The following is a 26,005-nucleotide window of genomic DNA, read 5'->3' as shown; positions in this document are numbered from 1 at the left end:
TTGACTACTCCGACCTGCGAAAGTGGTTTCTGCTCTCTCGCTCTGCCTACCACGAAGTACCACGAGTTACATTTCGCCTGTTCGAATTCGCCCGACCAAGCGAATTAAGCCACAAGGTGAATAGTTTTTCGTAAACACTTTTCGAAATCATTGATTTTTTTTGGAAATTTATCATCGATAAGGATTGTGAATCACTAAAAGTATTTAAACTAATAGTTTACACAACAGATATTAATATCTGATCATACTTTTGTGTATTGCTACCTTGCAAAGAGTCATATGGTTTCAGTCACCCTGGTGAAGTGATGAAAAGTCTAACTGTACTGCATAACCCTACCTGGGATTACATGTACCGTGCTCAACACGAAAACCCAAATCAAGGCGACAAGTCTGCATCCCAGGCTTGGTTGGTTTATAGATTTACGAGTCGCCGGTGAACTATCTCGGAAAAGATGGCATCATCGGATACCGGCGGTGTGAAGCCGATGTCCATCACGGGCCGTATGGTCCGTGAGCGGGAGCGGCTGCTGGGCATGAGCGCTGAGGAACGTGCCTGGAGAGCGCAGTGGCTGAAGGATCAACATCTTTCCCATAACGAACCGAAATATGTGCCGGAATATTGGAAGGAGCGATACAATCCCATCCGACGTGCCTACCGTGCCCCGTTGAACTTGGTCCAGAAGGCGCTCACACCAGTTATCGTAAGTTTTGTGCCGATTGTTTTGACTCGCGGCTAATAGTTGTATGTTATGTAATGGTTACCTACTTCTCCCGTACAAACCCGCAGGGTCTCGAGTGGGCACACGCAATCCGATTCTGGACGGGAAAGGTAGCTATGACTGGATTCGCTATCCTGGCGACGGCGTACTACTTCAAATATAATCAAAACGTAAGCTTCATACGCTGCAAACCGTTAATGATATGGTTACACCTGCAATCTCAACAACCTGTCATAATTTCCATTGCCCTTTCTAGGACTGGACCCGCAAGGGAGGCTGGCGTGTTATCCACTCGCGCGAGGCAGTTGTTCCGGGAGATCCAGGTTATCCGAACTTCCCGAAACGCGAATCGCCATCCGAATATGCCGCCCGCGGATTCAAACAGTCGCCCATTTAATTGTTTACGAATCAATATATCTGTTGTGATTGGTTCGTATGTAGATAATAAACAATGAAATCGGATAACTTCTGGTAGCGTATGCCCTGGTTAGTTTTTTAAAGCCGTGTTCCAGAGACAGAAGTCATAGACAAAGGTATGCATTTTAACCACTATTTGAAAAAAGTTATAATTTCATACCATTAAAATATATTATGAGAGGAAAGAACACGGTTTGTAGTGTGGATGTAATGATGGCTATGATGTGGAACTTTAAGTGTACGTTGATCTTTCCAATGTACATATCTCTTGATAACCAGTCATCGCGTTTGCTCGAGCGTGGAAATCTGTATACGACTAGGATCAGTCTAACTAGAGCTAAGTAATTTTAGAATTGTACGTTCACCATTATCAAGGTGCTTTTTGGTGTGTGGTGGTGCTCTACTACTGAGTATAGTTGTGATTTTAAATTGCGACAGGTTCGCTGTTTTGAAAAGCGAATGTAAACGGATTCGAGAAAATTCCTTACTTCAACAATGAGTTTTTTAACTTATCTTAAATGGTAAGCGGTTTAAATAGGTTGAGTCACATCAGTGCAAAATCTTCCCCAAAAACCTTGTCTCAATCTGGTACTAAATACGAACTTATAATTATGGCATGATTTGGTAGAGTCCCTCAACCATGCGCCACCATTTAAACAATATTTAGTTCTTGTGATTTAGTTGATAACTGGTTAATGCATAGTTTAATGTTTATTTTAGTTTGAAAAACTATGGTTTTATCTCATTGAACCGTTTGCTGAATCCGTCAAGCGGTCTTCATTCGTGTATATAATAGCGTAGGGTAACTCGGATTCAGATTCATGAAACAGAAAAACTCTTTCAACAAACATTAAATAATAAGCGAATCATAGGATGATAGATTCATTCAACTTCTGCGAATTATTAGGATCAATTAATATCAAAGATTCATAAATTGCGATTTATTATTCCAACGAATCATTATTCACCAACGATTCACCTTAATTCATATACCTTCTGTAAGGATCGACCCAAAAAGATTAAGAGTGGTAAAAGTTGAAAGAAGGATAACACAACCCAATGCATTGTTTACATTGAATATATTTTTAAAAACACGACACAATTTGCAAATTATTTGGCTACGAAAATCGTAAAAAGTATGGCCTACGGACATATTAAAACGAAATATTTTTGAAAAGTACTGGCACGGTTATAGAAAAGCAAAGAAAGAGATAGTTATATCTTGACCAGAGTGGTCCGTGGAAAGATGGACAAAGACAATAAATAGTTTTATCGAAGGATTGAAGTCTATAAAGAAATAATTCGTGGAGATTACGACATTTCCATGGTTCTCACCATATTCAACTCTTGTTTATTTTATGAAATGTATTTTGTCGAATTACTTGCGCTCAAACCTTGTATTATATAAGAATTTAGAGTATTTTTCCATGGTTCCTCTGTGCTACTGATGAACGACTCGCTATTTGATTATCTTGAGCTTCGTGAGCAAAGATTGCTCGTTCAAATTTTTAATTTATCCACCATGCAGCACTTAAGCGCAAATAACTAGGCAAGGGAAAAGTAAACAAATAAAACGCAAATCATACTTGAGAATAAGTTTGTTTCAAAAGGAATGCTCAAGTCCTATACACCCAGGATTTTGTGCTACATTTGGCAGAGCATGAAAGGAACGAATATTATATTTTTTGGTTTTATTTGGCTCGATTATGCCCTATTTTCTAATGATTATCCTTGGAAAAATACCACGCCCACCTGAGAGTTTATATCAAATTTGTGTTCGGCCATTCGTACACTACTTGGATATCATGTACGAATTTCGAATCCGAAATCGTGTCGTTCCACTAAATTTATTTCATTACATAACACTGTACAATTCTGCTACAACGAATTCAAGATAGTGTTTGTGTTTTTCGACACTTGTTTTGAAATAAGCATTCTACAAGATTGAAAGAAGAACAAAAGTTCGAAGTGTACAGAATTTATAAGCTACTGATCGTAAACATTCTGATCACGAAGCTCGCGTAGCTCCGGGATATGCCATAAAACCGTGTGCGCATTTTTCGGCTACGAAGAAAGTACACATGCCGTGTGCGCATCCGGTAACATAAACGGCAACAACACATGTCAGTGACGTCATGGCAACCGGTTATCGAGCATAAGAACTAGTGATGTGTTTAACGATTCTTTTCAAGGAATTGATTCCGACACTTGGGTGCAACGAGTTCGGATCGACCCGAACTACCCAATTGTGAAGCACCCGGTAATACCCTTATTAGACGAGGAATTTATCTGTCATATTTTTCCAGAAGTTTTCTGCCAAAGTAGGCTATAGCAGGGCGTTTGACATAAAAATGATGTCCGCTCGTGTAATAACGCAAAGTTCCACAAAATGGGTTTTGCAGTTATTTGATAATTCTCACGTTTGAATTTAGCGTGTTGTTCATTCTAGAGTAATGATCAAAATCCGTTGCAAACAAAAGAGCAAAAAGTAAACAAATCGCCACTTTGACATATAAATTCCAGTCGAAAGAAAATCGGAACCGGTCGTGCCTGTGATATTCGTGTGTTATACACGTCCGCTCTGGTTGGAGTCCAAGTACAGAATGCTTTATTGTTCATTTACAGTTCATCATGTGGTTCATCTGAACCGGTACAATTCCACGTTTATATCTGTAGTTCACTACTGTGACATCTTCCCTTTCAATATTTTTAGTAATACACAAAATCGTTGTTCCGCTTTACCCGCACCTCTCTTCCACTTCTTGTTCTGATTGTACTGTCTGGTGTGATCGCAACGTCATGCGGTGGGGCTATGGGAAGAGGATCAACCTGCTGCTGATGACTCTCATGCTGTTCTTGATGATCAACTATGGCAGGGAATATCATCCTGGATTCGGTAGTGCCTTGTAGCGTTTTCCTTTCTCTGATGTCTCGTACGTTTCTGCGCCATACTTTTCCGTTAGCTAATTGTACCATGTACGACCGTGGCTGATGCAATTGCTCCTTGATTTTGCCTTCCCTCCACAGATTCGATTTAATGTCCTTCAGCATAACCGGTTGTCCCACTGCGTATGTTTTGGGATTGATTGTACTTCTATCCGCATACTCTTTTTGCTGCATCCTTTTCTCCTTTAAGTTTTCCGCTACTTGTTGTATTATTCGGGGTTTCAGCACTGCATTGGTCGCTGGAATGGTGGAGCGTAGGGTGCGATTAGATAATCTTTGATTCGCTGACTGTAACTCTTCATCTCTTGGTGTGTTTCTTAACAATAGAAGAGCCAATTGTAAATCGGAACCATCCTCTGTGCATCGCTTGAGCAGATTTTTTGCTGTCTGAACGAATCTTTCAGCGAGACCGTTGCTTCTAGGAAAATGTGGGCTGGACGTGATATGGTCGAATGACCAATCCTTGCTAAACTTAATGAATTCACTAGCTGAATATTGTGGTCCATTGTCGGTGTGCAGTACTCTAGGTATGCCATGGGTTGCAAACCATCTTTTAAGCTGTTCGATAATTGCTGCGGATGTGGATTCTTTCAGTTTTACAAAGTCGAAAAATCCGGAATAACTGTCCGCCACTAACAGGTATTCGTTGCCATTGAAGTGAAATAAATCCGACGATACTATCTCAAACGGAAGCGTAGGAATTTCGTGGTTGATCAACTGATGTTTAACGTTTGCCCGTTGGTGTTTTTCACAGACTGTACAATTTTCAATCATTTGTGTGATATCCGATGTCATACCAACCCAAAATAAGGATTGTTTTGCTCTACGTATGCATCCCTGGATCCCGGTATGACCTTTGTGAATCTCCTTCAACATTTTGTTTCTTAACTTTTCCGGAACTAATATTTGGTGGGATCGAAATACTAGCCCTTCATAGACAGCCATTTCATCCCGGAAGGACCAATATTTCCTCAAGCCTTCTGGAACTGCCTTTTTCTCACTTGGCCAGCCCTCCATGATGATTTGTGTAAGTTTGATCATTTCTGCATCTGTCATGCTTTCTGTAACAATCTCTTCGCGTGCCGTTTTTGACATCTGCAATACTATATGTACTTCTAGCTCTTCCGAATGTTCGTTTGATTCTGTGTTGTCTACATCTCTGCTAAGGATGTCCGGCAGAGGTATGTCGGATCCTTTTTTGTACGTTATTTCAGGGTTGTACTGAGTTACGTCCAGAAGAATGCGTTTCAGCCTGGGAGGAGCTCTAGGAGACTAGGAAAATAAGTGGATCTTCCAAAGGCATAGATTTGCAGAAATCCGAATTAAAATGGGCGAAACGGAGGCAGTGAACGGTGTAGACGACGCTACCGACAAGAAACAGAAGAAATCATCGAAGCATGATAGCGGCGCGGCGGACCTGGAACGAGTAACAGATTATGCCGAGGAGAAAGAAATAACATCCCACTTCTGACACCATGTGATATTCGTGTGTTATACACGTCCGCTCTGGTTGGAGTCCAAGTACAGAATGCTTTATTGTTCATTTACAGTTCATCATGTGGTTCATCTGAACCGGTACAATTCCACGTTTATATCTGTAGTTCACTACTGTGACAGTGCCCGATTCCGATTTTGCGGAAGGAATGTATCTGTCAATCGCGTTTGGCAGAAAACTTCTGGAAAAATATGACAGATACATTCCTCGTCTAATAAGGGTATAATGAGTGCATCAATGACCAACCCAATAAGGCTCCATCAAAGAGTTATGCACCTACCATTTGAAAGACCTATTCATCCATGTTGTCAACATAAGCTGGGGGTTGTATATCCCTTGGATGGGCCAGCATGGAGTATGACGATTGACTCGGGTTGCACTACTTGGAACATCAAGAATACCCTAGGAGCTGTCTCGACTGGTCTTCTATGCACGAAAACTACCGAGAACTAACGAAAATTTCCAAACTATTTTAAAACAGTAAAACTTATTAACAACATACACAACACAGATGCAAGCGATCCGTAAACACAAAGCAGAACCTACATGAATGAGTTGTAAAAGGTCCGTTGGGGGGTCGACCCGGACTCGTTGGACTACCACAGTTTGACAGCCACCAGTGTGGTTAGCAGAATCATAATAACCACAGAAAATCAGGACATTTGGCCTTAGTAGCTGGTTCTTAACTTAATAGAGGTATACGTTTCCAGATTAGCTTGCGAAGGCCTATGAAGCTGGATTCAAAACCCGTCCTGGAGTAAATCCTCGCCAAAGAAGAAGAAGGATTCGTTGGATTGGGAATACGACTCAGACCGCTCCGGGTTGCTTACATATGACTCCGAATCGACAGGTTCGGGTCGATCCGCTCATCACTAATTTGAACGATTGTTTGGATTTCGAAATGTGGAATGTCAACGACGTCTGCCGGCTTGTTGTTGCCTCCTGCTCACACTCACGACCGCGTGTCGGCCAGCCGGCATCAGTGTGCCCAGTACCGCCGAATAGCGGACTAATGCATAAGGGGTCGAAAGCTTGCGCGCTTTCCAGCTGTGCCGCGTCGGTCCATTTGCCATGTAGCCTTTGCCACGGTACGTGGTTGATCCTGCGCGCACCAAAAGGACTACAAGTTCGACTACTGCAAAGCAATCGAAGCAGCGCAAACGGTAAGCGACCAAGATCGCCGACGGACTAAAAAAACGAGCGAACAGAAATAGTGCGAGAAAGGGGACGTCTAAACAATTCCAGTTGTTTAGGATATCTTTTATCGTTGCCGGTACGCTTAGTGCACTTTTGTGTTTGGTGCAGAAGGTACACCGGCAGACAATTAGATCGGAAAGTACGCATTTACCTCGAAAGTAACCGTGTGCGAACGGTGCGAGTAAAGAAAGGCTAAAAACTATTGTTATTATCCCGAGAAGTCGGCCCATTGGAAATGTGATCTTACTTCCGTAAAAGCAAAAAGTTCCAGGTATTCATCGACAAGTGTGCTGTGCCTCGTTGTGCATCGCAACGATCGAAGGAAGCTAGCTCCTGTTGTGTACGTCCGTACACGATAGAACTTGTCGTGGACCGGGTTCTTCCGTAGTCTGACCGGAACGTGCATCCTGGACGTGGAAGTGGTCCGCACATTTGCCGCACTTCTCCGCGCATCACGGCTGATCGGGTACGGATTGTGTTTGGCGCGACGGCGCGTACAAACGCGCGCCGTGTTTGTCACTGTGACAGCGCACAGAGCCGTGCCGAGCCGGTCGCGGTGCGGAGCAGCTCTCGTCGGCAGCTTGTTGAAGTTGAAAAGTGCGCGAAAAGTTCCTGCTGACGTTTTGACACAACGTTCGTTTCCCCACGGTTGTGGAAGAAGAACTAAAAGAGTGTGCGGTGCCCCCTTCGATGTAGGTGCAAAGCAAGGAAGGCTTAGTGCTGCCGTGTGTGTCGACCCGAAGTAACAGCAGCAGCAGTTCCGGCGGAGACATTGCCTCCACTGATAGAGGGCCTAAGCCATCATATTGCACCTGTGCTTCGAAGCCAGCGGCTGCAGCACCTTTGCACGTATCTGAACTCGGGCTACGTTCGGACACCATTTGGAGGAGAAGCTGAAAGTAAGCTGCGCGGACCACTGACTCAGCACTGCACTGGGTGCGGAAGCGGCGGTACCTGCTGTGCTCGACGTGGCCATCATCGGCCCCGGCGTACTAAAGGTCGTTCTCCGAAACACCTACGCCTATGCGAGAATAACCGGCTGGGAAACTTTAGCTGTGGCCAGTTTTTCTTTCGTACGTGGTTTTTTTGGTCAGAAGTGGATCAAAATCGGGTGGATTTGGTCACTGCCTTCAGTGTCGCGAGCATCCGGAGCACCTTTCTACATCTTCTGGCGAGGCGCCCCCCTCTCACCCTCTCCCCCTCGCTCGTTCACCACCTCCCCGCATCCGGGCTCATCTGTGAGAATGAGTGCGTGATAACACACCAGCAAGACGCTGTGCCTCTGCGGTGGCGCAAGTTATTTTTCTTTTTTCTGCTGGTGCATATTCGTTCGAAAAAGTGACTAAGTGAAGGGGCGTGGACACAGTTCTATTCGTATGATTAAAAATTAAAATTATCCTCCGCCGAACGCTCGTCGCCCCCCGTGCGCAAAGTTCCGGAACCGGAGGAGTGTGTGCCGTTTCCGGCTTACCCGTTTCGGGTTGTTCCAGCAAAATCCTTGGGGCATTGTGTAAGTGTATGTGGGTGCGTGTGTATCTCTGAGCTCGAAAATAGTTTTACTATTTTATTACAATCTAAGTGACCCTAGAGGGTAGAATTCGTGTGCATAAGTGGTTTACCTGGTTTAGCCGTTGTGATCCAATTTTCATCGCGAATCCAGGACTGCGTGGAAAAGCTAACACATCCTGGAAAGCACCTTATTGAGATGGACCATTCCAATGGGTAAGTTTGCAGATGTGTATTGTACGATCCACATACTAGTGTCAAAGAAAAATAATGTAAAGGAAGAACACTTGACGGAACGTTGGTCTCCCCCCTCCCTCCCTCCATGTGTGGCGGTGGTGGAGGATGTGGTGTGGAGCATTGTGGCGGGAAAAGAGGAATTTTTCGCGACTACGTGTGCATATGGCTATGCGATGGAATCTGGTTGGTGTGGTGGCAGCCTGCTGTGTGAAATCGAGCGATTGATGGACACTTGTGTGTGCTTTTCTTTTTCACTGTAAAACAGCATGAGTTGTGCAATAATGTAATCGGTTCTCGGAGATTACTCGCACAACTTTGTCTCTTTAAATCTTCTTTTCCTTCCTCACTAACCCTTCCCCATCTTATTGAGCGTGGACTACTCGTTGTTCGAATGCAAAATATTAAAATATTATTCTATCACGCGGTGTATGGGATATGCCCCGTGTTGCACATATCTTTTTTTTCTAACTTTACCCTCCTCACCTCGCCCCTTGTCATGAAACCCGTCGGTCATCTGTTCCGGGGACGGAAGAAGTATGGGTTTCAAACGTCGAATTGGTAGTACCACCTATTTTCCGCGAGCTTTTTCTTTCTTTTTTCGGATCTTCTTTTTTTTTAAACCCCCAGTCTTGATGTGTGTGCTTGGTGGTTGACTTGTACGTGCGCATCGTCCCATCCTGCTCACGTGATTCGGCCCGGTCCCGCTCGCACGGCTGATCGGGGTCGACGTCGTTCAACTGCTGCCCGTCCGCGACTGTGGTCCATTTAAAGAGACGACAATCGCCGCGAGACGTCTGTGTTGTGCCTTCGCCGCGTCTGCTTCTTGTTTGTCGCGTTGCGTCAAAGTCGAGTTCGAGACACGGGCATTTAAACCGCTCGCGCGCCTCTCCCGCCCGCTCCGCACCCGTCTGTTGCGATTGTCATGGGAGATAAGCGCCCCACACCTCGCGAAGGTGTCCATGTGGGAGCGCGCGGTGGACCGTCTCACTGCGTGCTCCCCTTCTTTGGGCGATTCGCTCTTTTTCACTTTTAAGATTTTTTTTGTTTGCACTTTTACGCAGAACATTTCGATGAAGAGAAAATTCCCCCCGCTGCGGTTATGGTTCTTTCTCTTTCTTTCACTCACTCATTCTCTCTGCTCTTCCTCACGTATCGATGGTGGCGGGGAAAATCGCCCATCTGTACTCATCATCCAGCTGGGGAGCAATCGAGGAGAGTGTGAGCAGGACGACAGCCTAGAACTTGCGAGCGCGCGAGCGAGAGAGCGTCGAAGAGGCCGAGAACGCTCGAAGGGGAGGAAGCAGAGAGCAAACTCGAAATCTGGCGGGTAAATCGAACTGCTGTTGCGCTTTGTGCGCCCAATTCCGACCAGCTCGAGCGCGGCAAATGGAAAATGGAATGAAGCCGCACGTCGTTGCGAAAATAATAAAAAGCTAAAGAAAGTGCTAAAAGGCGCGCGGGAACTGCGAACTGCTTTGCTAAATGCTTCGCTGGCGCTAGGCGGGCGCGCGTTTTTCTGAACACACGTCAAACCGTCCTCTTGTGTCAAGCTCTGCTGCGTTGTGTCAAAAAATTACTCGTTTTATGTATAAAATCTACCCTCGACAAACCCTGGTGGGTTTTGCTGGTAACTGGAAACACGGTATTTAACCGCTTTTTGACTCATTCTTCGGTATGCAAATGCAACTCGCCTACGTCAGTGTAAAACTGGTTTCGGGGCGATATGATTCGGCAAGAGCAGGTTTCAACCAAATGGAAGAGGAGCAACTGCACGGATATGGGTCACACAAATTAGGCCTTCTAGTAACATGATGGAGGCGCATGGTGCGTTTCAGTTTTGACATTCAAATGTCATATTGTGTGATGTATTTTATTCCACTCTTTCACTGACAAGGCAATAGTTATATTTGACATATTTTTTCCCACTTTTTTTATAATGTGTTTTGCTTAATTTGTAACAAGTAGTAGAGATTTATTCCTAATTTCCTGTCGAATATGTTTTAAACACATGTCAGTGTGTGCTCGTAAGAAAGTCAAAACTGTACAAATTATTAAGGCCATTTCGAAATAATGACGGCACCTAGCATATGTCACTTTTTTTCGCTTTTTTAAATATAGTGTCTTCTTTTTATATGGAATTTGGCCTTTTCGCGTCGAGAAGGTTGGTCTCGTAATAAACTCTTACATTATCAAATTATAAGGTAAAATTGAATGAACATATTATTTATTGCTTCTATTAAAATCCCTCATCAACTGATTGAACCAACTTTTTTTTCTCCTATTTTACTAGATCGAATTATGCAAGCAGAGTGCCATCATCGCAAACAAACAGGCCAGCACATCGTAGAGGACGCAAACGAAAGCACACATCAGATGGCATCGTGGTACGTAGACTCGATTCTCTTCACTCATGTACAAGGATATACGTAAGACCTTCAAAACCATATTTCCTGAAAGAGTATCCATTTTCAAAACCTTCTTTTTCCGCAACATGAAGCACGATCCGTTATGAAACATTTAAAAGGACGCTAACATCGTGAGTGTAGTTCCATTTAAACATTGTATGCCGAACAAGGTCCAAAGCGGACGGGAAGAAGGTCCTTACGGAAGGCAAACATGCTGCGAAGTTGCTGCTGCGAGTGGGAACGTCGAGCTCTGGTTATTTAATACCAGTTTTGAAAACAGTTTGCCTTCTGCAAACGTCGGCCATCCCATCCTGCGACCCAGCGTTTCTAGCGACCCTAGAAGATTGCCCTTACGCTTGCGAAGGAAGGGAACAAAACGGAACCTTAAGGTCCTCCGGGACCAGGGAGGGACTGGTTGTAAGATGCCGGTTTAAAGCCCCGCTTCTTTTCATCCCCGACATTCTGTGTGGACGCGCCTGGACTCCGCTCGAGGAGTGCACATCAGGATCGCTAACCCACGAGGGTTGCATTTCGGGAAGAAGACAAAATGGGTGCGATTGTGCACACGAAGGGCGAGAAGGCGACGAGGTTTAAGATGTGCGGATGGAAGGAGAAAACTTTCACAAGCAAAGGAAATATCATGATTGATGTTTATCTAAATTTTTCTAGGAATCTCGACGCTAAGTTGTCGAAAGAGAAAGAGGGAGAGAACCGTGGTAAAGTAAAGATTAATGTGTTTGAATTGTGCTGGCGGCGAATGATTTTAAATTGCTTAAATGCATTTTTTCTAAACGATAGAAACCAGAAACGCTTTTAGACAATAATTATTGACTAGAAAATATATTTCTTGTAAAACCGGGCAACTCTAGCAGCAGGAAACGAGAAATATACAAATTATTATTCTGCACCTTTCTGCTGATCCTCAGTGCTCCCTGGCGCCATGTGAAATCAGACCGTGATAAACAGTATCACAACAGTTTTAACCCCATGTTTGTCGATTGCTTATCAGCTGCTGCACTGCATTCAGTGTTCGTTGTCGCGGAGGGTATTTTGTGGTGGTAATCTTACCCACCACCTGTCGAAGTTAGCAAAAGAGGGCGACAGTGAGTATAGCTAACACTTTTGCCTAGCAATTGCACGTTTTTTGTACCAAGGAAAAACTCCCCTTTCTACACATGCAAAAGTTTAACTTCTTATTTGCCAAACTCTAGTTTTTGATATTGTGGGTGTCCTGCAGATTCCTGTCGATATTGTGAGCCGCTTTGCAGAAGGGCTTATGAAGGGTAATTGATTGGCAATTGGTGCCAAAGCTGTTTGCGCAGCTAACTCCATCGTGTTATTATGACGGATGGGACTTTGGAAACGCCCAAGGGGGAACAAATCGTCCGGGGAAAGTACCCCGTTTTGTGTATCCGGTACATTTTTAAATGGGTTGTTTCATTTAAAATTGACAACGCAGGGGACAGCTTTGAATAAATTTTGTACTCTCGGCACGGGTTGTGTTTATTAAAATGTACCATTTCTACCACCAGCTTAAAAGATTGAATGCACCAGCATTTTGAAATTGGATGCTATCTCGTGTTTTTACTCTGTTCGCGGCTGCCTGCTTACCTAAGAGCTGGACCCTGTGTTGGTGGTCGTCGACGAGCGACCGGAAAAGCTGTTTGCCATACCATTCAGAATGTTGTCGATCGCTCCTTGCCATCATTGCCGGCTGCGTGGCCTTGCGTTCTTGCGACAAGTTCGCTGTACGTTTCCTTCCCGGGCATCCCTTGTTCCAGCGTGACACAAACTAGTTTTTCTTCATCTCAGCGATCCCGTCCCGATAGCCTTCCTTCATTACTCTCCACAAGTGAGCCACAAATTCCTTCGATGTTTGCGCTGATCCCGCACAAGGAGGAATCCCGTCCGAGACTTTCTCCTTTGCTCTCTGCCTTCCCGTTCGTGCCGACAGTCTTTTTAGGCGGGTCTGCATGGCGGTCTATGTGCGTGTGTGTGTGTGGTCAGGATTGGAACTGGTCGGTTTTGTTTGCCATTCCCATCGGCCGTAAGCAAGCACTTGGCGGGCTTCCTGTTTTCTCATCTTCCGGCTAACTTTTTAGCTTCAGTCGAAATGAGAAGCAAAAGTCGCCGTTGGTGAAATTTAAAGGCAGAAGAATCTCAGCTGACAAAAAGGGTAGATATTTGCAGCCTTTTTGGTTTTGGATCCTTAACATCTCTTCTAAAGGTTACGAGCGCTTTAAATAAGGAGAGATATAGCAAGCAAGCCAAAAAAATTGTTAACTAACCTTGTTCTAGGCTGGAACATGTTAAAACTCGTACAACTGTGAATTCGCCGCATTCACCTAGAACGATCACCGAACGGCGATTAAAGACAGAAGACGGACGTCAAAAACATTGAAGTACGAAGCAGTACGGCCGAAATCATATACTCGGGCAGAGCTCTAAAGGTTAAAAGCAATGGATACGTAATGTAATTATACTGGTGCAAAAAGAAAATCGTATAAATTTAAAAAAAGCATTTGGAAAACTGGCATAATGTGTTCTGAACGCTATATTAAGCTCGATGTTGGTTCGACACCGTTCATATTACGTGAAAGCTGCCCTGTCAGTGGCGGTACGCGGGAAAATCAGCTGCCACAAACCAACGAGCGATATGATCACCGTCAACAATGCCCAACCCCGCGGGCAAAAGCGAGACAACACCACATTCACCGCAAAGCTCAAGTACGATAGAGCAGGCGCGAACGAACGAACGAACGTTGTTTTGGCGCCAACTTTTCTCTGACAGCGCGCAAGTACACGGCGGGAAAAACATCCAGGGCGCGATCGTTATGGCTTGACACAAACCCGTCGTGGTTTCCCTCCACCCTGAGAGGACCGTCAATGACATTTTAGATCCATCTTCCCGAATATTATTCGACCAAGAAGCCGACAAAATCAAACGGCTTACGTAAATGGTTTTATTACCTTCACAGGGAATGACCAGGCGTTCCTCACTGCAAATTTGTTAACCACTTGGATGAAAAAATATGTCGATTGCTGATTTTTTTTTTGACTCAAATGTTATATAACGTATAAGTTATCTAATTTAGTCATATAAGTACGCTAACAGAATTTTTTTGTTATTTTCAAAAACTCCCTTTGAAGTGCATTATGGTTAAACCCAACCAGATAACAGTCGGCAACGGAATTTCATTCATGCTGTTGTGGTTTGGTGATGATAACACGAGCGATTACAACCTCCATGATGCAACCGAAACTTGAGTTATGGTAGCTTCAGTACAAATTCCCAATTCAGTGTTTTGTGTGTTCTTTGTTTGATAGGAACATTACTCATATTGGGATTTTAAAATGTTAACCTCTTTTTACAGTCTCTGTTTAAGTTGTTTTTTTTTTAGCTTGAATTACGAATCTCCCCTAGTCCTTTTAAATGGCCCTTAGTTGTGACCCTCGCATCCTGTTGCTGCCCACCTGTGGCTAAGGTTTTTCCTCTTTTGACTCTACAACTTCTTAATGTTGTGTTACTTTCGACGCTCAACCAAACATCATCGTCGTCATACGAAGCGAAACACGTCACGTTCCAGTGACTCTTTTTATTTTCTCTTCCTCAACCCTGCGCGTTCCTCTGCACTGAGACGCACAAATTTGTGTTGTTCGGTGCTGTTGCCTTGATCCTGGGTGTCGCGCAAGGAAAGAGGCCAGGGTCGATCGGCCCGAAGCGGTGCGCCTGCCTTCCTCATTGAACACTTCCGCGCCGAGGAGCTACGAAGCTGTCCACCAAATGTTCGGAAGTTGTCGCTTTTCGGCTCTCCGTTTGTTGTTATCGTCCATTGCGCCTCAAACCGGCGGTGCATTTGCATTACAGGGTGTTCGTCTTACCGTCTGCCAAACCGTGGACCCGGTGCTCGTTCCCTCATTAATTTATTATGTAAAGGGGTCGTGTTGAAGCGTTTTTTTTTCATCCAGTCGCGTGCACCTTCGCACCAAGCTAAGGTTAGTTTTTTTTAGAACATTTCTATGTTACTTTTTTCGGTCATTACCGTCCTTTCCAACGTGTGTTGGGCGCGAAAACACATCGAAAGCTATCCAGTTTTAAAGGTCTCTTACATTTGTTCTGCTCCATCGTTCATTCGGGAGGTAGCAGCGGAAACAGGAAAGAATTCTAGAGAGGGTAGGGATTAGCAACGCGAAAGGGTGTATTTGTCGGCGTGTGCGCGCGCGCGAGCAAATTCTTTTCTTAAGCCATTGGCGCTCATGTACTTTCGTTTCTTTTCGGTTTTTCACCTCTTCGTTTGCTCATGAGACGGCCAACATGCGGCAGCATCATCATCTTCCTGCAAACCACTGGCTACGGAGGGAAGAACATGATAACGAAATGATGGCGATTAAAAACCAAATCTACATGCGAAACAGAACAACCTTAGAGGAAGTGGCAAACCTCCCCCCAGTCCCTTGCCTAAGCTCCCCGCTATCTTTGCTTCATCATCTTCTATCTTGCCTGAACAGTCGAATCCCGCGAGCTCTTGTTGGGCTCGGCCTAGCTTTTCTATTTCGTATGGTTAGGTGGTGTTGTGTTGTTGCCGCCACACCTCACTCTCGCTCGCTAGTGTTTGTAAAACTTCCCACGAGCGCGAAGCGTTGGGATGGAGGAGGAGGGTTCGATCGCTAATATTCTCGCGATCGAGAGGCGCGCAAGAAAAAGTGCGCCTTTTTTGCCTAAAAAGGGGTTAACGATCTTTACCCTGGTCGCTCCTCCAGGGTGCTCGCTCTAGAGGTGGTATTCGATTGATCGTAAAGTCAAATATCAATCCCATTTATCAGAGAGATAATTAAACGACTGGCGAGCTCTTGTTCACGTTTAACTTTGAAAACAGAAAACTCTAGATGCTTATTTATAAACTAGGAGCAGATTATGGAATGAGTTTCGATCATTCGTGTCGGTCCTTTAAAGCGATTCAACGTATGATTAAAAGATCTTGATTTATTTAGAAAAAAGTTATTTAAAATGAAGTAACATATCCAACATAAACCAAAGTTACGTTTGCATAATATGATGTTAAAGTTATGATCTAAAATACGTTGCTGATTCTGTGGTTTAAAACGTTTTACTTACCTCCTTAGGGATTATTTGTCTAAAAAAGGCAAATAGGCTGATTTCTGGCCTGTGCGAATTGATGTAAAATTGAAGCAAGTAAATGTAACCTCACATAGCTAAATATTTAATTCTATTTCCTGTGGTATTCTTTTGAAAATTTCAGGAATTCCAAATATCTTGGGAAAGGAAAATGACTTCTTTGGCGTCTCCAGAAGAGCCAACGCAAGGCTAGTGATTCTGGGCATAAACAAAACAACTGGTTCAAAGCACATATTTCACTGTACCTTATCTCAGTTTTGCCCTCAGTTGGTTGGACAGAGTGTTTCCAATTAAAACAAACTTCCACTGTTCCTATGTCCTGCCCTGCAATGTTCTATGGTGCGAAGCTGCTGATGCCGTCGAATGCAGTTCGAGCAAAGGGATAGCGATGCAAAAGGGCGACAAAGCGGTAGTTGTAGTAGTAGAACATGCTACAGTATGATGTTTATGATGATGGCGATAGTCCAAAACTGGGGACAACAACATACAACCTCAACAACCCACCGGTCCATGCCCATCCGAAGTTGGGCAGAAGGACAGAAAAGGAAAGTTGTCTAAAAACTACACCGGAAACATTGGCCAACAGTAGAGGTGTCGGGTTTTGTGTGCGAAGCCTACAAAGAGCAGAACCGGCCGGGTCCGTCAGAAGAGGAAGGTTGTTGTGTATGCAATCAATGGCAAAAACTAAGAAGAAATACCACCACATGCGGTCCTTTAACCACACACACACTCACAGCATTGCAAGGGCGGGAAACTGACGGAATTTTCCAACCGCTTTGATGAAGCCTGATGCGCGATCGAATGTTCGCGCCAAAAGTTGCGTCGGCACACACATGTTGTTCCCCTTGGGCTAGGGAACTGGCGAAGCGTGTAACGGCCGAATTTTTCCCTGCGACGGTGATGTGCATCGGAATTGGAGTTGGTCCGGAAGGGAAAGATAATGTCCTTACGTTGTCGAACGTGCTCGCTGGCCATGGAGGGGTTGTCACCCTTCGAAACAGCTGATACGACGGGTACTTCATAAGAAGGCAATCGATTCACAAGACGCTTCTCTAATGCTAAGGGAAAGAAATAACTGATGGGTAAAAAAAGGAAACAACTGATTATGATTCAAAAGGGAAGGTTTGGAATTATATAGAACGCATCCAAGATCTGGCCACAGTTTTTACGGTTATTTATTTTGTATATTTGCATTTTTCATGAAACTTTCTTCAGCAAGAATACGGCATCGAACAGAAGGGGATAAGGGATTCACATTATGTGTTGCAAGATTAAGAAGGACTCGTCAAACATTGCCTCGCCATCGAACATCTGCCTCCAAGGACTCGAATTAAATGCCTTTTAAATACGAATACGAAGCGAAATGCAACGATGCACGAACGTCGGTGTTTGTGCGTAAAGCGAAAGGATAATTGTTGTACGCGCCGTACGAGAAAGGGGAAGGGGGCCCTATGTTTCGCTCCTTGTGGAAGTCCTTCGGCCTGACTGGGCTCATGCGACTCGCTGGGAGAGTTGGTAAGAGGTACATCAAGAACTATGGTAGGGGAAGGTAGGATGCAGTAAGTTTAAGATGGTCCTGTTCGAAGTGCCGTTATTGAAGAACACCCATCAATGTTGGTTCTTGGAATCGGTTTTATGGATTTTAATAAGGGCCACATTTGACCCGCGTTCCGATAGCGGTTGGGAAAGGGAAGAGGGAGATCCTTTTGCTCTAGGGTTGATGAGATTTTTAACAATCGATTTTTTATTGGTCATCCCTGAAGATGTTTATTTGGTTCTATTCACTCCGGTATAATGCTATTTTCTCCGAAATAAGATTATTTCCTCCTTGTGAATGGAATGAAACTGGCTCAGACAAAGCAGTTAATAAACATTCTATCACCTTTAGGATTTCGAGCAGATTTTATCGTCACTCTAATAATGCATTCTTCTCGGAAAAGGTCCTTCGCTCGTCCTTGTGAATGAAATAAAGCTATCGCAGAGAAAACAGTTGGTAAAATATTTTCTTTTCTCTCCTCTATCGTTTGCAGGAAACGGAAAATGTACAACCCCAGGCGAAGCGGCTCAGCACGGCCCGAATTCGGCGATCTGTGCACGATGGCGCCTCAACGTCGTCGGCGGTGGCTGTGCCGGCGGTATCTGCCCCGCCTTCATCGACACCCGCCATCGGTCTGTCCATGCCGAGCATACCGAGCTCGGGAGGATCGTCGCTCGGTGGCCACAGTCAGCCCGCCGCCCACAGTGACTACACCTCCGACACGCAGAGCTCGTCCGATTGCTTTTCGAACGCGGTCGAGTTCGATCTGTACCAGCTCGTGAGTCCCGCCTCGGTCAGCAGCTCGAACGTCCCGAGTCCGGCCTGCGATGCCACCGGTGTAAACCCCACCGATCATCACCACCACCAATACCTGCATCATGTTCCTCATCACCAGCAGCGACATCCTCCCCCCAGCTGGCTACCGAAGGGTGACACAACGCCCCACGGGGGGAACCGGAAGGTGGTGGCGGAGAGCCTGGACGAGAAGCCGACAAACTGTGGCGGGCTCGTGGAGTCCTGCTACTGGATGCCATCGTACAAGCAACGGTCCTGTCCGATGCCTTCCCTCTCGTGGGTCGATACCAACGAAATGTTTAAGAAGATGTGCCGAAAGGACGACGTTGGGTGGCTCGCACGGGAACCGAACATGTTCAACGATCACCCAGGTAAGGATGCGTCTTTGCTGCTCGTAGCGCGCTCCCTAAAGTGAAAGAAAACGATCCGCTTTTCCCACAATCCACATTGATCGATTCTCGACTCTCTGCTCTGCTACCTGCTTCGATCTCCCGATGCTGACGAGATTTTTCCGTGGGAAAGCAAAGTGATCGTTGCAGGGCATAATAAGGAAAAGGGACCGTAGTAGGGACGGGTAGAGAAATGACATTGACACAGGGAGGCGCAGCGATCGATCCATTGAATCCATCGGCAAATCCGTTTTAACACCTCCTTTTCTTCATTTTGTCACATTCTTCTTGGCCCAACGGTAGGTTTGCAGCCACGGATGCGTGCGATCCTGCTCGACTGGCTGAACGAGGTGTGCGAAGTGTACAAAATGTACCGCGAGACGTACTACCTAGCGGTGGACTATATCGATCGCTACCTAAGCCGCAAGAAGGGTCTCATGAAGACGCATCTTCAGCTGCTCGGCGTTACCGCGCTGTTCATCGCTGCCAAGGTAAGTGATTGTGTTAGCAGCAAGTACCATCACACCGTGTAGCTTCTTGCTTTTGTGAGGCATATCCATAACCATCGTGTTTCCTTTCTTTCCGTTCCGTTCTTCCTCACCCCAAAGGTGGAAGAGATCTATCCACCCAAGCTGCGTGACTTTGCGTACGTCACCGACGGTGCCTGCACGGAGGAGGACATTCTACGCGAAGAGTTGCTGCTGCTGTGCGAGCTCGAATGGAACATCAACCCGCTGACGGTGATCGGTTGGCTCGGGATGTACATGCAAATCAACGTTACGTCTCGGGAGCCAGAAAATCAGCACCGTCCGGCGGTGCGTGCTGCCGGCGTGTCGGTAGCGAGCAAACTTCCTTCCAAGGTGCTGGTTTCCAATGAAAACGTTGACGTTCGATCGGCGACGACGACGCCGATGGTCAACAGTAGTACCAACACCACCACCAACGCTGAAGCGTCACCGGTAGCAAAGAAACCGACCAGTGAGAAAATGCTGTTGGCCGCCGGTGTCACCACAACCAAGACTGATGATACCTTTGTGTATCCACAATTTTCCGCCATGGAGTTTGCCCACACGGCACAGCTCATCGACCTCTGCTCGCTGGACGTCGGGATGGCAAACTTTAAGTATTCTGTGATCGCGGCCGCCGCTATTAGCCACACGTTCGATAAGTAAGTTTCATATGTTTAGTTTCATTTTATTCTAAATTAACTGACCCCTTAATATATGGTTTGTAAAGAATGGTGTTCGGAAACCAAATGGTTCAAGTAGTTCTTTGAGAAGGGTTCTAATGGTTCAAATGATAAATCTCAATGCTTTGCCAGCTTCGTTTTTGTATATATTTTATTTGGTTGTTTGTTGTTTTGTATATAAACATATGTTTTGACAGTCGGCGAAGCGATTTTGCCTGTAAAGAAATTTTTAAAATTTTTGTTTAAGACCAGTATCTCTTTTGAGTAGGGGTTTTCTATAGAATGTATCAAATTATTCCTGTCCATTCTTTAACCGACTGCTAACTGCCCTTTAAAATAAGAACTATATTTTATTTTATATCCCCATAACATTGCTCGCATTTTGGATAAAGTATGTGCATAACATTGGTAGGTGGGATATTTTTTCATTACAGGATTTAAATTGCTTGTACTAATTGACATCTTTTTGCACTCTCTGCACAGGAAAACGGCCACCTTAGTTTCTGGGATGCACTGGGAGGAGATCGCACCGTGCGCCAAGTGGATGGAACCATTCTTCCAGGTGATCTGCGAGGAGAACGCTACCTATCCGCTCACCTTTCTCGAACAGAATGAGCAGATCAAAATTAGCCACGGTCTGCATCATATCAGCCCAAAGCTCTTAACAGACCTGTACTACAACAAGCAAACGCACACCACTTCATTAGAAATGCTCGTAAGTGTTTAATGCCCGGTGGAGATCTTTCCGAGCTGTAATGTAATGGTGGTGTTCGATGTGTTCACTTATCCTCTCTCAAACGTCTCGGCTTTCCCCGCACACAGGACATGGTATTTATAAAAATGGAGGAAATGGAGTCGACGGCACGCGTGGTGCAGTTGGAAGCTTCTCCAGCGCCGCTCGGTATCATCGAGCCGGACAGTGGTATTCTCACGCCACCCGCCTCCAACCGGAAATCTTTAGAAATGGTTCTGATCACGGCCGCCGCAGGTGGTACGGCTGGTGTTGAAGGTGGTGGTGGTGGCGGCGGTGGGAGTTCATGTGATGGTCAACAACATCCGGCACAGCGCCAACACAACAAGGATCAGGAGCCACAACAGCTTCAACCGCCGCCGGGACTCGGTGTAATTGTTAAGGAAATAGCACTTAAGTAAGTTGGTATAAATTATTTATCCTTCACTCGCTATTACTCTCGTTTAGCTAGGTCTCCCTAAATCCTTCACTTGGAATGCTCTTGATTGCGTTAACAAGACTTCAATGTGGACGGTCCGACTCATTTAAAGACTTACCATTAAATAATAATCGAATATATATATACACTTTGCTGTTGAACTCATGAACTAAAGATGTGCCAATTTGAATAACTCGATGTCTAACGGTTTCAATAAGTCAAAGCATCCTCTTTCGACTTTCGGCAAATCTTTCTCTCCAAATAAATGCTCCACGCATCCCAGACCAACTAAAGAGTTAACAGCTCAAAGCTTTCTCCCAATAAAACTCTAACATACTTCTCCAAGCAAGATTAATTCACTAACATCATCTACGAACAAGGCCCGAAACCAAGTTCGTGCGAAAGTACAAACCAATTTGCGAATGGAAACTACTACGGAAAGGTGGTTCGCTTTGCTGAAAAAATCCAAGTTTTTCAAACAAAAACTTTCTTATTTTTCTTATAAGGCCAAAAGCAATATCAATGATCAGATTAACTTGAACTATAAAAAGACTACCGAAAGCTGCGGAATACGTCAAACTGGATGCAACCAGAATCCCTTACGGCTGTAAAAAAGCACGAATGCTGTTTACATGCTGAGAACATACATGTTTCTTGAGAAATGATAAAAAACATGCTCCTTGCAAGCAATGTTACGATAATCCGCTATACAAATAAATTCAATTACTAAAGCAACGAAGCCAGTTACAATAATATAGGTACTATATTTATGCTCTTGACAGTGGTTTCTCATATCATAAATGAATTAACATTTCATACGCGTCTTATCTCAAAACAAAAGTGCTGAAATAAACAATAAACCCCAAGCAAAGTTAGCAATCAATGTAAAACTAGTACATTATGAAGCAAAGTGTCATCTCGTCCCTATTGATACGAGTTAATGAACCGTAAAACAGTTGTGCTCCAAGAAGTTAGTCTTATTTTCTGGTGTCTTGTGATATACAAACAAACCTGGAAAAAGACTTGCAAGCCGTTAAAAAAGGGTAGGCATGACCAAGACGCTTGATACGCCAAGAAGAAGACGATCCAATGATAGAATTATTAAATGGAACAGATTATCAAAATTAAATAGGTACAGCTTCATTAGTAGCTGAGTACTTTCAACATAATTTCAAATTTCTATTCAATTACTACGACAAATTATCCATGTTCTGTTTTATTGTTGTGATAACAGCAAATGCATGTGAATTGAGAAACATAAAGCGAACATGGAAGGACTTATGACCAAATTTCCAGCCGTTACCCAAATTTCACGCATCCCAGACCAACTAAACATCTAATGAAACAAAGCTTCTACCCAATAACACTCTAATTTACTTCTTTCTGATTAAACTAACACACTAACATGTGCACCCAATGCATGTTTCACAACCGGAACTTATTGGACTTAGAACAGCAACATATTATAGGATTTAAAACATCGGGATTGAAAGAAAGCATATCATTTAGCCAGTGCTATCAATATTATTTTATCGTCCAACGCTGATTTTTCCTTCTCAAACTGCTAACAACATTACAAAAAACTTGACATTTCATTTAACTATGAGTTAAGTAACATGTTGTGACCAAACAAATTTAAAATCGTTAAACTGCCAAGTTAACTTCTGTCCTATATAGTACAATATGGAGCGATACATATCCCTTACCAGGTCAGGCAAGGCGACGGTAAAATGTAAGTCCTTGCTCTTGTCCGGATTTATCTTTATCTATCTTGTGATATTCAAACACAGCTCGGAAAACAAAAACCTACTGACGTAGAAGGAAAGCAAATGCAATGTGAAACAAAAATGTATGCAAACACAATGTGCTAAAAAACTATACGCCATATAACAATGTGCTACTTTGTAATTCACTATTAAAACATTGGACGTGAAAGTATATAGTTAAAAAGATGAAACAAGTACTACCAACAAACAAGTAGGAGATATGTGAAATATAGTCGATTGATGCCCGCGATTGATGACTACGCTTAGTCTTGTGAAGCAACGGTATCATCCATACGATAACTGTTGTTGTCGCCGTTTAACGCTTGATGTGTCCGCCTCTTCGGGTTGTAGGATAGTTGAACTTTGTATATTAAAAAAAAATGTAAATACTACAAACAAGCGCATTGATCACAAGGTTGTTTGAACAGAACTAGAATTGAAAAACACTAGCTAATGCTAATGCAGCATCAACGGAGTAATTATATAATATCAGCAATGGGTTGAATTTACAAATAAATAAATGTATAGGTACGTTGTAGTGCTCGTTGGACATTAGGCTAAAATTTGACGAGGAACATATTAGAAGCCAAGATGAGATGCATCGGTTGATGTCTTATCGGTTTCAACTAGATGTAGGTAATGAATGTATTAACACGTTTTAATATGAATTGATGTTGATGATCAGTGTTCAACAGTAATAAAAATGATTTTTTTAGCAAAAGAATGTAGAAAAACCGTTATTATTCATTTAACACTAAGAAAGTGTTCAACACCATGAAAGTGATGACGACCATAGATGTTGTAGTGTGCGCGAAATCTCAACATTGTGCTAGAGGAGGGCCACACTTTCGGCAGAAGAATATTGGAGGCAGGCTACATCGGGGTAGAAGAAGGACGAGCTCACAATTTTGTTGGTGCTAAATGGATCTCGTTCGAACGAATGAACGAACGAGCCGTAACCTAAACGAACAAGTAAAATGATGACATGATTTAAAAGGAACATAATAGATTCATGTAATACATTAAGCATAAAAGAAATCATACCAAAGAATCGTAAATTTATTTTTGACGCTAAATGTATTTGCCCTCTTTTGTTTAAGTCACAGCTTCTCTCTTTCTCCGCTGGGACTTCTTTATCAAAATACACCAATCAGCTCAAAACGGCTTGTATATGCTGCTTATGTTGCCAACCACTGTTTGAGATAAATGGTTCTAGCCGTACCGAGCTGGTTTTACTTCAAGCGGTTGCGTTACCCGACCGCACAAGCGCAGCATTGACCACAGGAGCGAAACAAATCTGATAAATGAACATATAAAGCCTGAGTCCATGGAACGGCCATCATTCGCTTCGACACTGTTGTGAAGTGCGGAGTAGCACCGAGTTTCCTGAAAGTGACTGTTCCGATTGTGCCGCTTAATGCGTGTTTATGTGTTTTTCGTCGTCTTGTGCGTTGCCATGCTGTGGCGGACGTGGCCAACCACGGCTGGCACTCTGTCAACCGAGTCTCGTCGTACAAATGGACCGTATACTTCCTGCCGGGAAGAACCCTCCAAAGTGTCCGGCATATACCTGATCCAGCTCGATCCCGACGGCGGCGGCCAACCGTTTGAGGTCTACTGCGAGCAGACCAGCTTCGACGGAGGATGGATCGTGATTCAGCGTCGTGCGCACGGAAAGGAGAATTTTTACCGTGGCTGGACCGACTACCGTAACGGGTTCGGTAATCTTAGTGACGAGTTTTGGCTTGGATTGGAGCATTTGAATGACATCACGTTCCGCCGCCCGCACGAGCTGATGGTGGAAGTGGAGGACTTCGAGGGAAATCAAGGCTACGCCAACTACAAGAAGTTCGAGGTGGGCGATGAAGACGATGGGTATCACCTGGAGAAGATGGGAGACTACAGCGGTACCGCAGGGGACTCGATGTGGCCCAACTGGGGGGAGAAATTTTCCACCTACGACCGGGACAACGACGACTGGAGTGAGGGGAATTGTGCCACGGACCGTCAAGGTGCCTGGTGGTTCTACAAGTGCACCAATGCCAATCTAAATGGGCGCTACCTCAATACGACGAATGATAAGACATCGATGACCTGGGACTTCTTGAAGTACGACTGGCGTGGCATGTCATATTCGCGTATGATGATTCGTGAACTTATAACAAATCCTGAACGTTAAATGTAGGTTTGCGCTCTTTCAATAAATATACATTTGTTCTTCTTTGTGTAACGACCGCCTTCGGTCATGCCTATCCCGTTGAGGGCTTACTAGACTTCTTCCCTTGGTGATCCCTTTACGCGCTCAGCTGTCGCGGATCCCCTATATACAATATTCACGCGAACGGAATATACACTTAAAGTTCTAATGTTGTATGAAGCATATCGAAGCGGGTTGTTTAAATACTGTATTGCTAATCTTAAGGATTGCATATCACGTTCATGCCTTCATAAATATAGCTCTAAAGATGTTGTGAATTTTTTTATAAGTTTTAGTAAATGCTGCAGTGAACATTCAACTCAATATATAATATTCCTGTTAAGATAACGAAAATTATCGGAAAATATATTGTATCAGTTTCTCTAAAACGACTCGGCAAGAGTGCTGTAGCCCGCTGTTTATTGCAGTCCAACTTACGTCTGTGCGTTTCTGTTTTATTCACCGCATGTTAATTCCTTTCGTCATGCCTTTTATCGTCGCAGAGAATCAACCGGCGGGTGCAGTTTCAGTGTACGATCATCGAAACGGGCTAGTTCTTACCATCCTACGAATAAACTATGTTTGTGATAGTTCTTTTTCAGAATACTTTACTCAAATTTCGCCTTTTTTTACATTTTATTCGGTATTTCGCTTTTTTTCTTCAAAATACAATCAAACTTACTGGTTAATGTCCTAAACTATTTTGACAATTAAAAAAAAACATACACAACTATGTCTAACTCACGCAGCAAATGCTACCTACAATTGTGACAATCACGTAATACTTAAATGGTATGTTGGAAGCGAAATGAAACTATATTTACACTCATTTCCTTCTCTGGTGGTGGAACCTGCATACACGAAACGATTCTAGGCCGCCCGGGGAACACAGACAATAGAAGCC

The 26,005-nt window shown here is 44.1% G+C and overlaps 3 protein-coding genes across 4 annotated transcripts; all 3 read left to right on the top strand.

The window, feature by feature from the left end:
- Nucleotides 1-352: 352 nt before the first annotated feature.
- LOC131265336 (uncharacterized) lies at nucleotides 353-1,198 on the top strand. The gene is made up of 3 exons (XM_058267594.1): nucleotides 353-701; nucleotides 788-889; nucleotides 976-1,198. The coding sequence occupies exons 1-3, from the start codon at nucleotides 453-455 to the stop codon at nucleotides 1,114-1,116; spliced, it is 492 nt and encodes a 163-aa protein (XP_058123577.1). The 5' UTR covers nucleotides 353-452; the 3' UTR covers nucleotides 1,117-1,198.
- A 6,681-nt stretch (nucleotides 1,199-7,879) lies between these two features.
- Nucleotides 7,880-21,170, top strand: LOC131265331 (G1/S-specific cyclin-E). 2 transcript variants are annotated; one of them, XM_058267590.1, is made up of 8 exons: nucleotides 7,880-8,496; nucleotides 10,808-10,901; nucleotides 18,090-18,762; nucleotides 19,084-19,271; nucleotides 19,389-19,616; nucleotides 19,800-19,948; nucleotides 20,453-20,684; nucleotides 20,792-21,170. In XM_058267590.1, exons 1-8 carry the CDS (start codon nucleotides 8,480-8,482, stop codon nucleotides 21,119-21,121), a joined length of 1,911 nt encoding a protein of 636 aa, XP_058123573.1. In that variant the 5' UTR covers nucleotides 7,880-8,479; the 3' UTR covers nucleotides 21,122-21,170. The 2 variants fall into 2 exon arrangements, with proteins under 2 accessions (XP_058123573.1, XP_058123572.1); XM_058267589.1 differs by having other exon boundaries at nucleotides 19,389-19,948.
- A 3,190-nt stretch (nucleotides 21,171-24,360) lies between these two features.
- Nucleotides 24,361-25,083, top strand: LOC131264120 (fibrinogen-like protein 1). The gene has a single exon (XM_058266408.1). It carries the CDS (start codon nucleotides 24,361-24,363, stop codon nucleotides 25,081-25,083), a length of 723 nt encoding a protein of 240 aa, XP_058122391.1.
- The last annotated feature ends 922 nt before the right edge of the window (nucleotides 25,084-26,005 follow it).

Source organism: Anopheles coustani, chromosome 2 (genome assembly GCF_943734705.1).
Source record: "Anopheles coustani chromosome 2, idAnoCousDA_361_x.2, whole genome shotgun sequence".
NCBI classification, from domain to species: domain Eukaryota; kingdom Metazoa; phylum Arthropoda; class Insecta; order Diptera; family Culicidae; genus Anopheles; species Anopheles coustani.
This window is presented reverse-complemented; position numbering and strand designations above follow the sequence as displayed.

Bases quoted from the DNA above. Each gene is read 5' to 3' on its own strand.
- LOC131265336 (XM_058267594.1), top strand. From the start codon at position 453: ATGGCATCATCGGATACCGGCGGTGTGAAGCCGATGTCCATCACGGGC. The intron at 702-787 runs GTAAGTTTTGTG...ACAAACCCGCAG, and splicing joins AGGCGCTCACACCAGTTATC to GGTCTCGAGTGGGCACACGC. The intron at 890-975 runs GTAAGCTTCATA...TGCCCTTTCTAG, and splicing joins ACTTCAAATATAATCAAAAC to GACTGGACCCGCAAGGGAGG.
- LOC131265331 (XM_058267589.1), top strand. The intron at 10,902-18,089 runs GTACGTAGACTC...TATCGTTTGCAG, and splicing joins ACACATCAGATGGCATCGTG to GAAACGGAAAATGTACAACC. The intron at 20,685-20,791 runs GTAAGTGTTTAA...CCCCGCACACAG, and splicing joins CCACTTCATTAGAAATGCTC to GACATGGTATTTATAAAAAT.
- LOC131264120 (XM_058266408.1), top strand. From the start codon at position 24,361: ATGCTGTGGCGGACGTGGCCAACCACGGCTGGCACTCTGTCAACCGAG.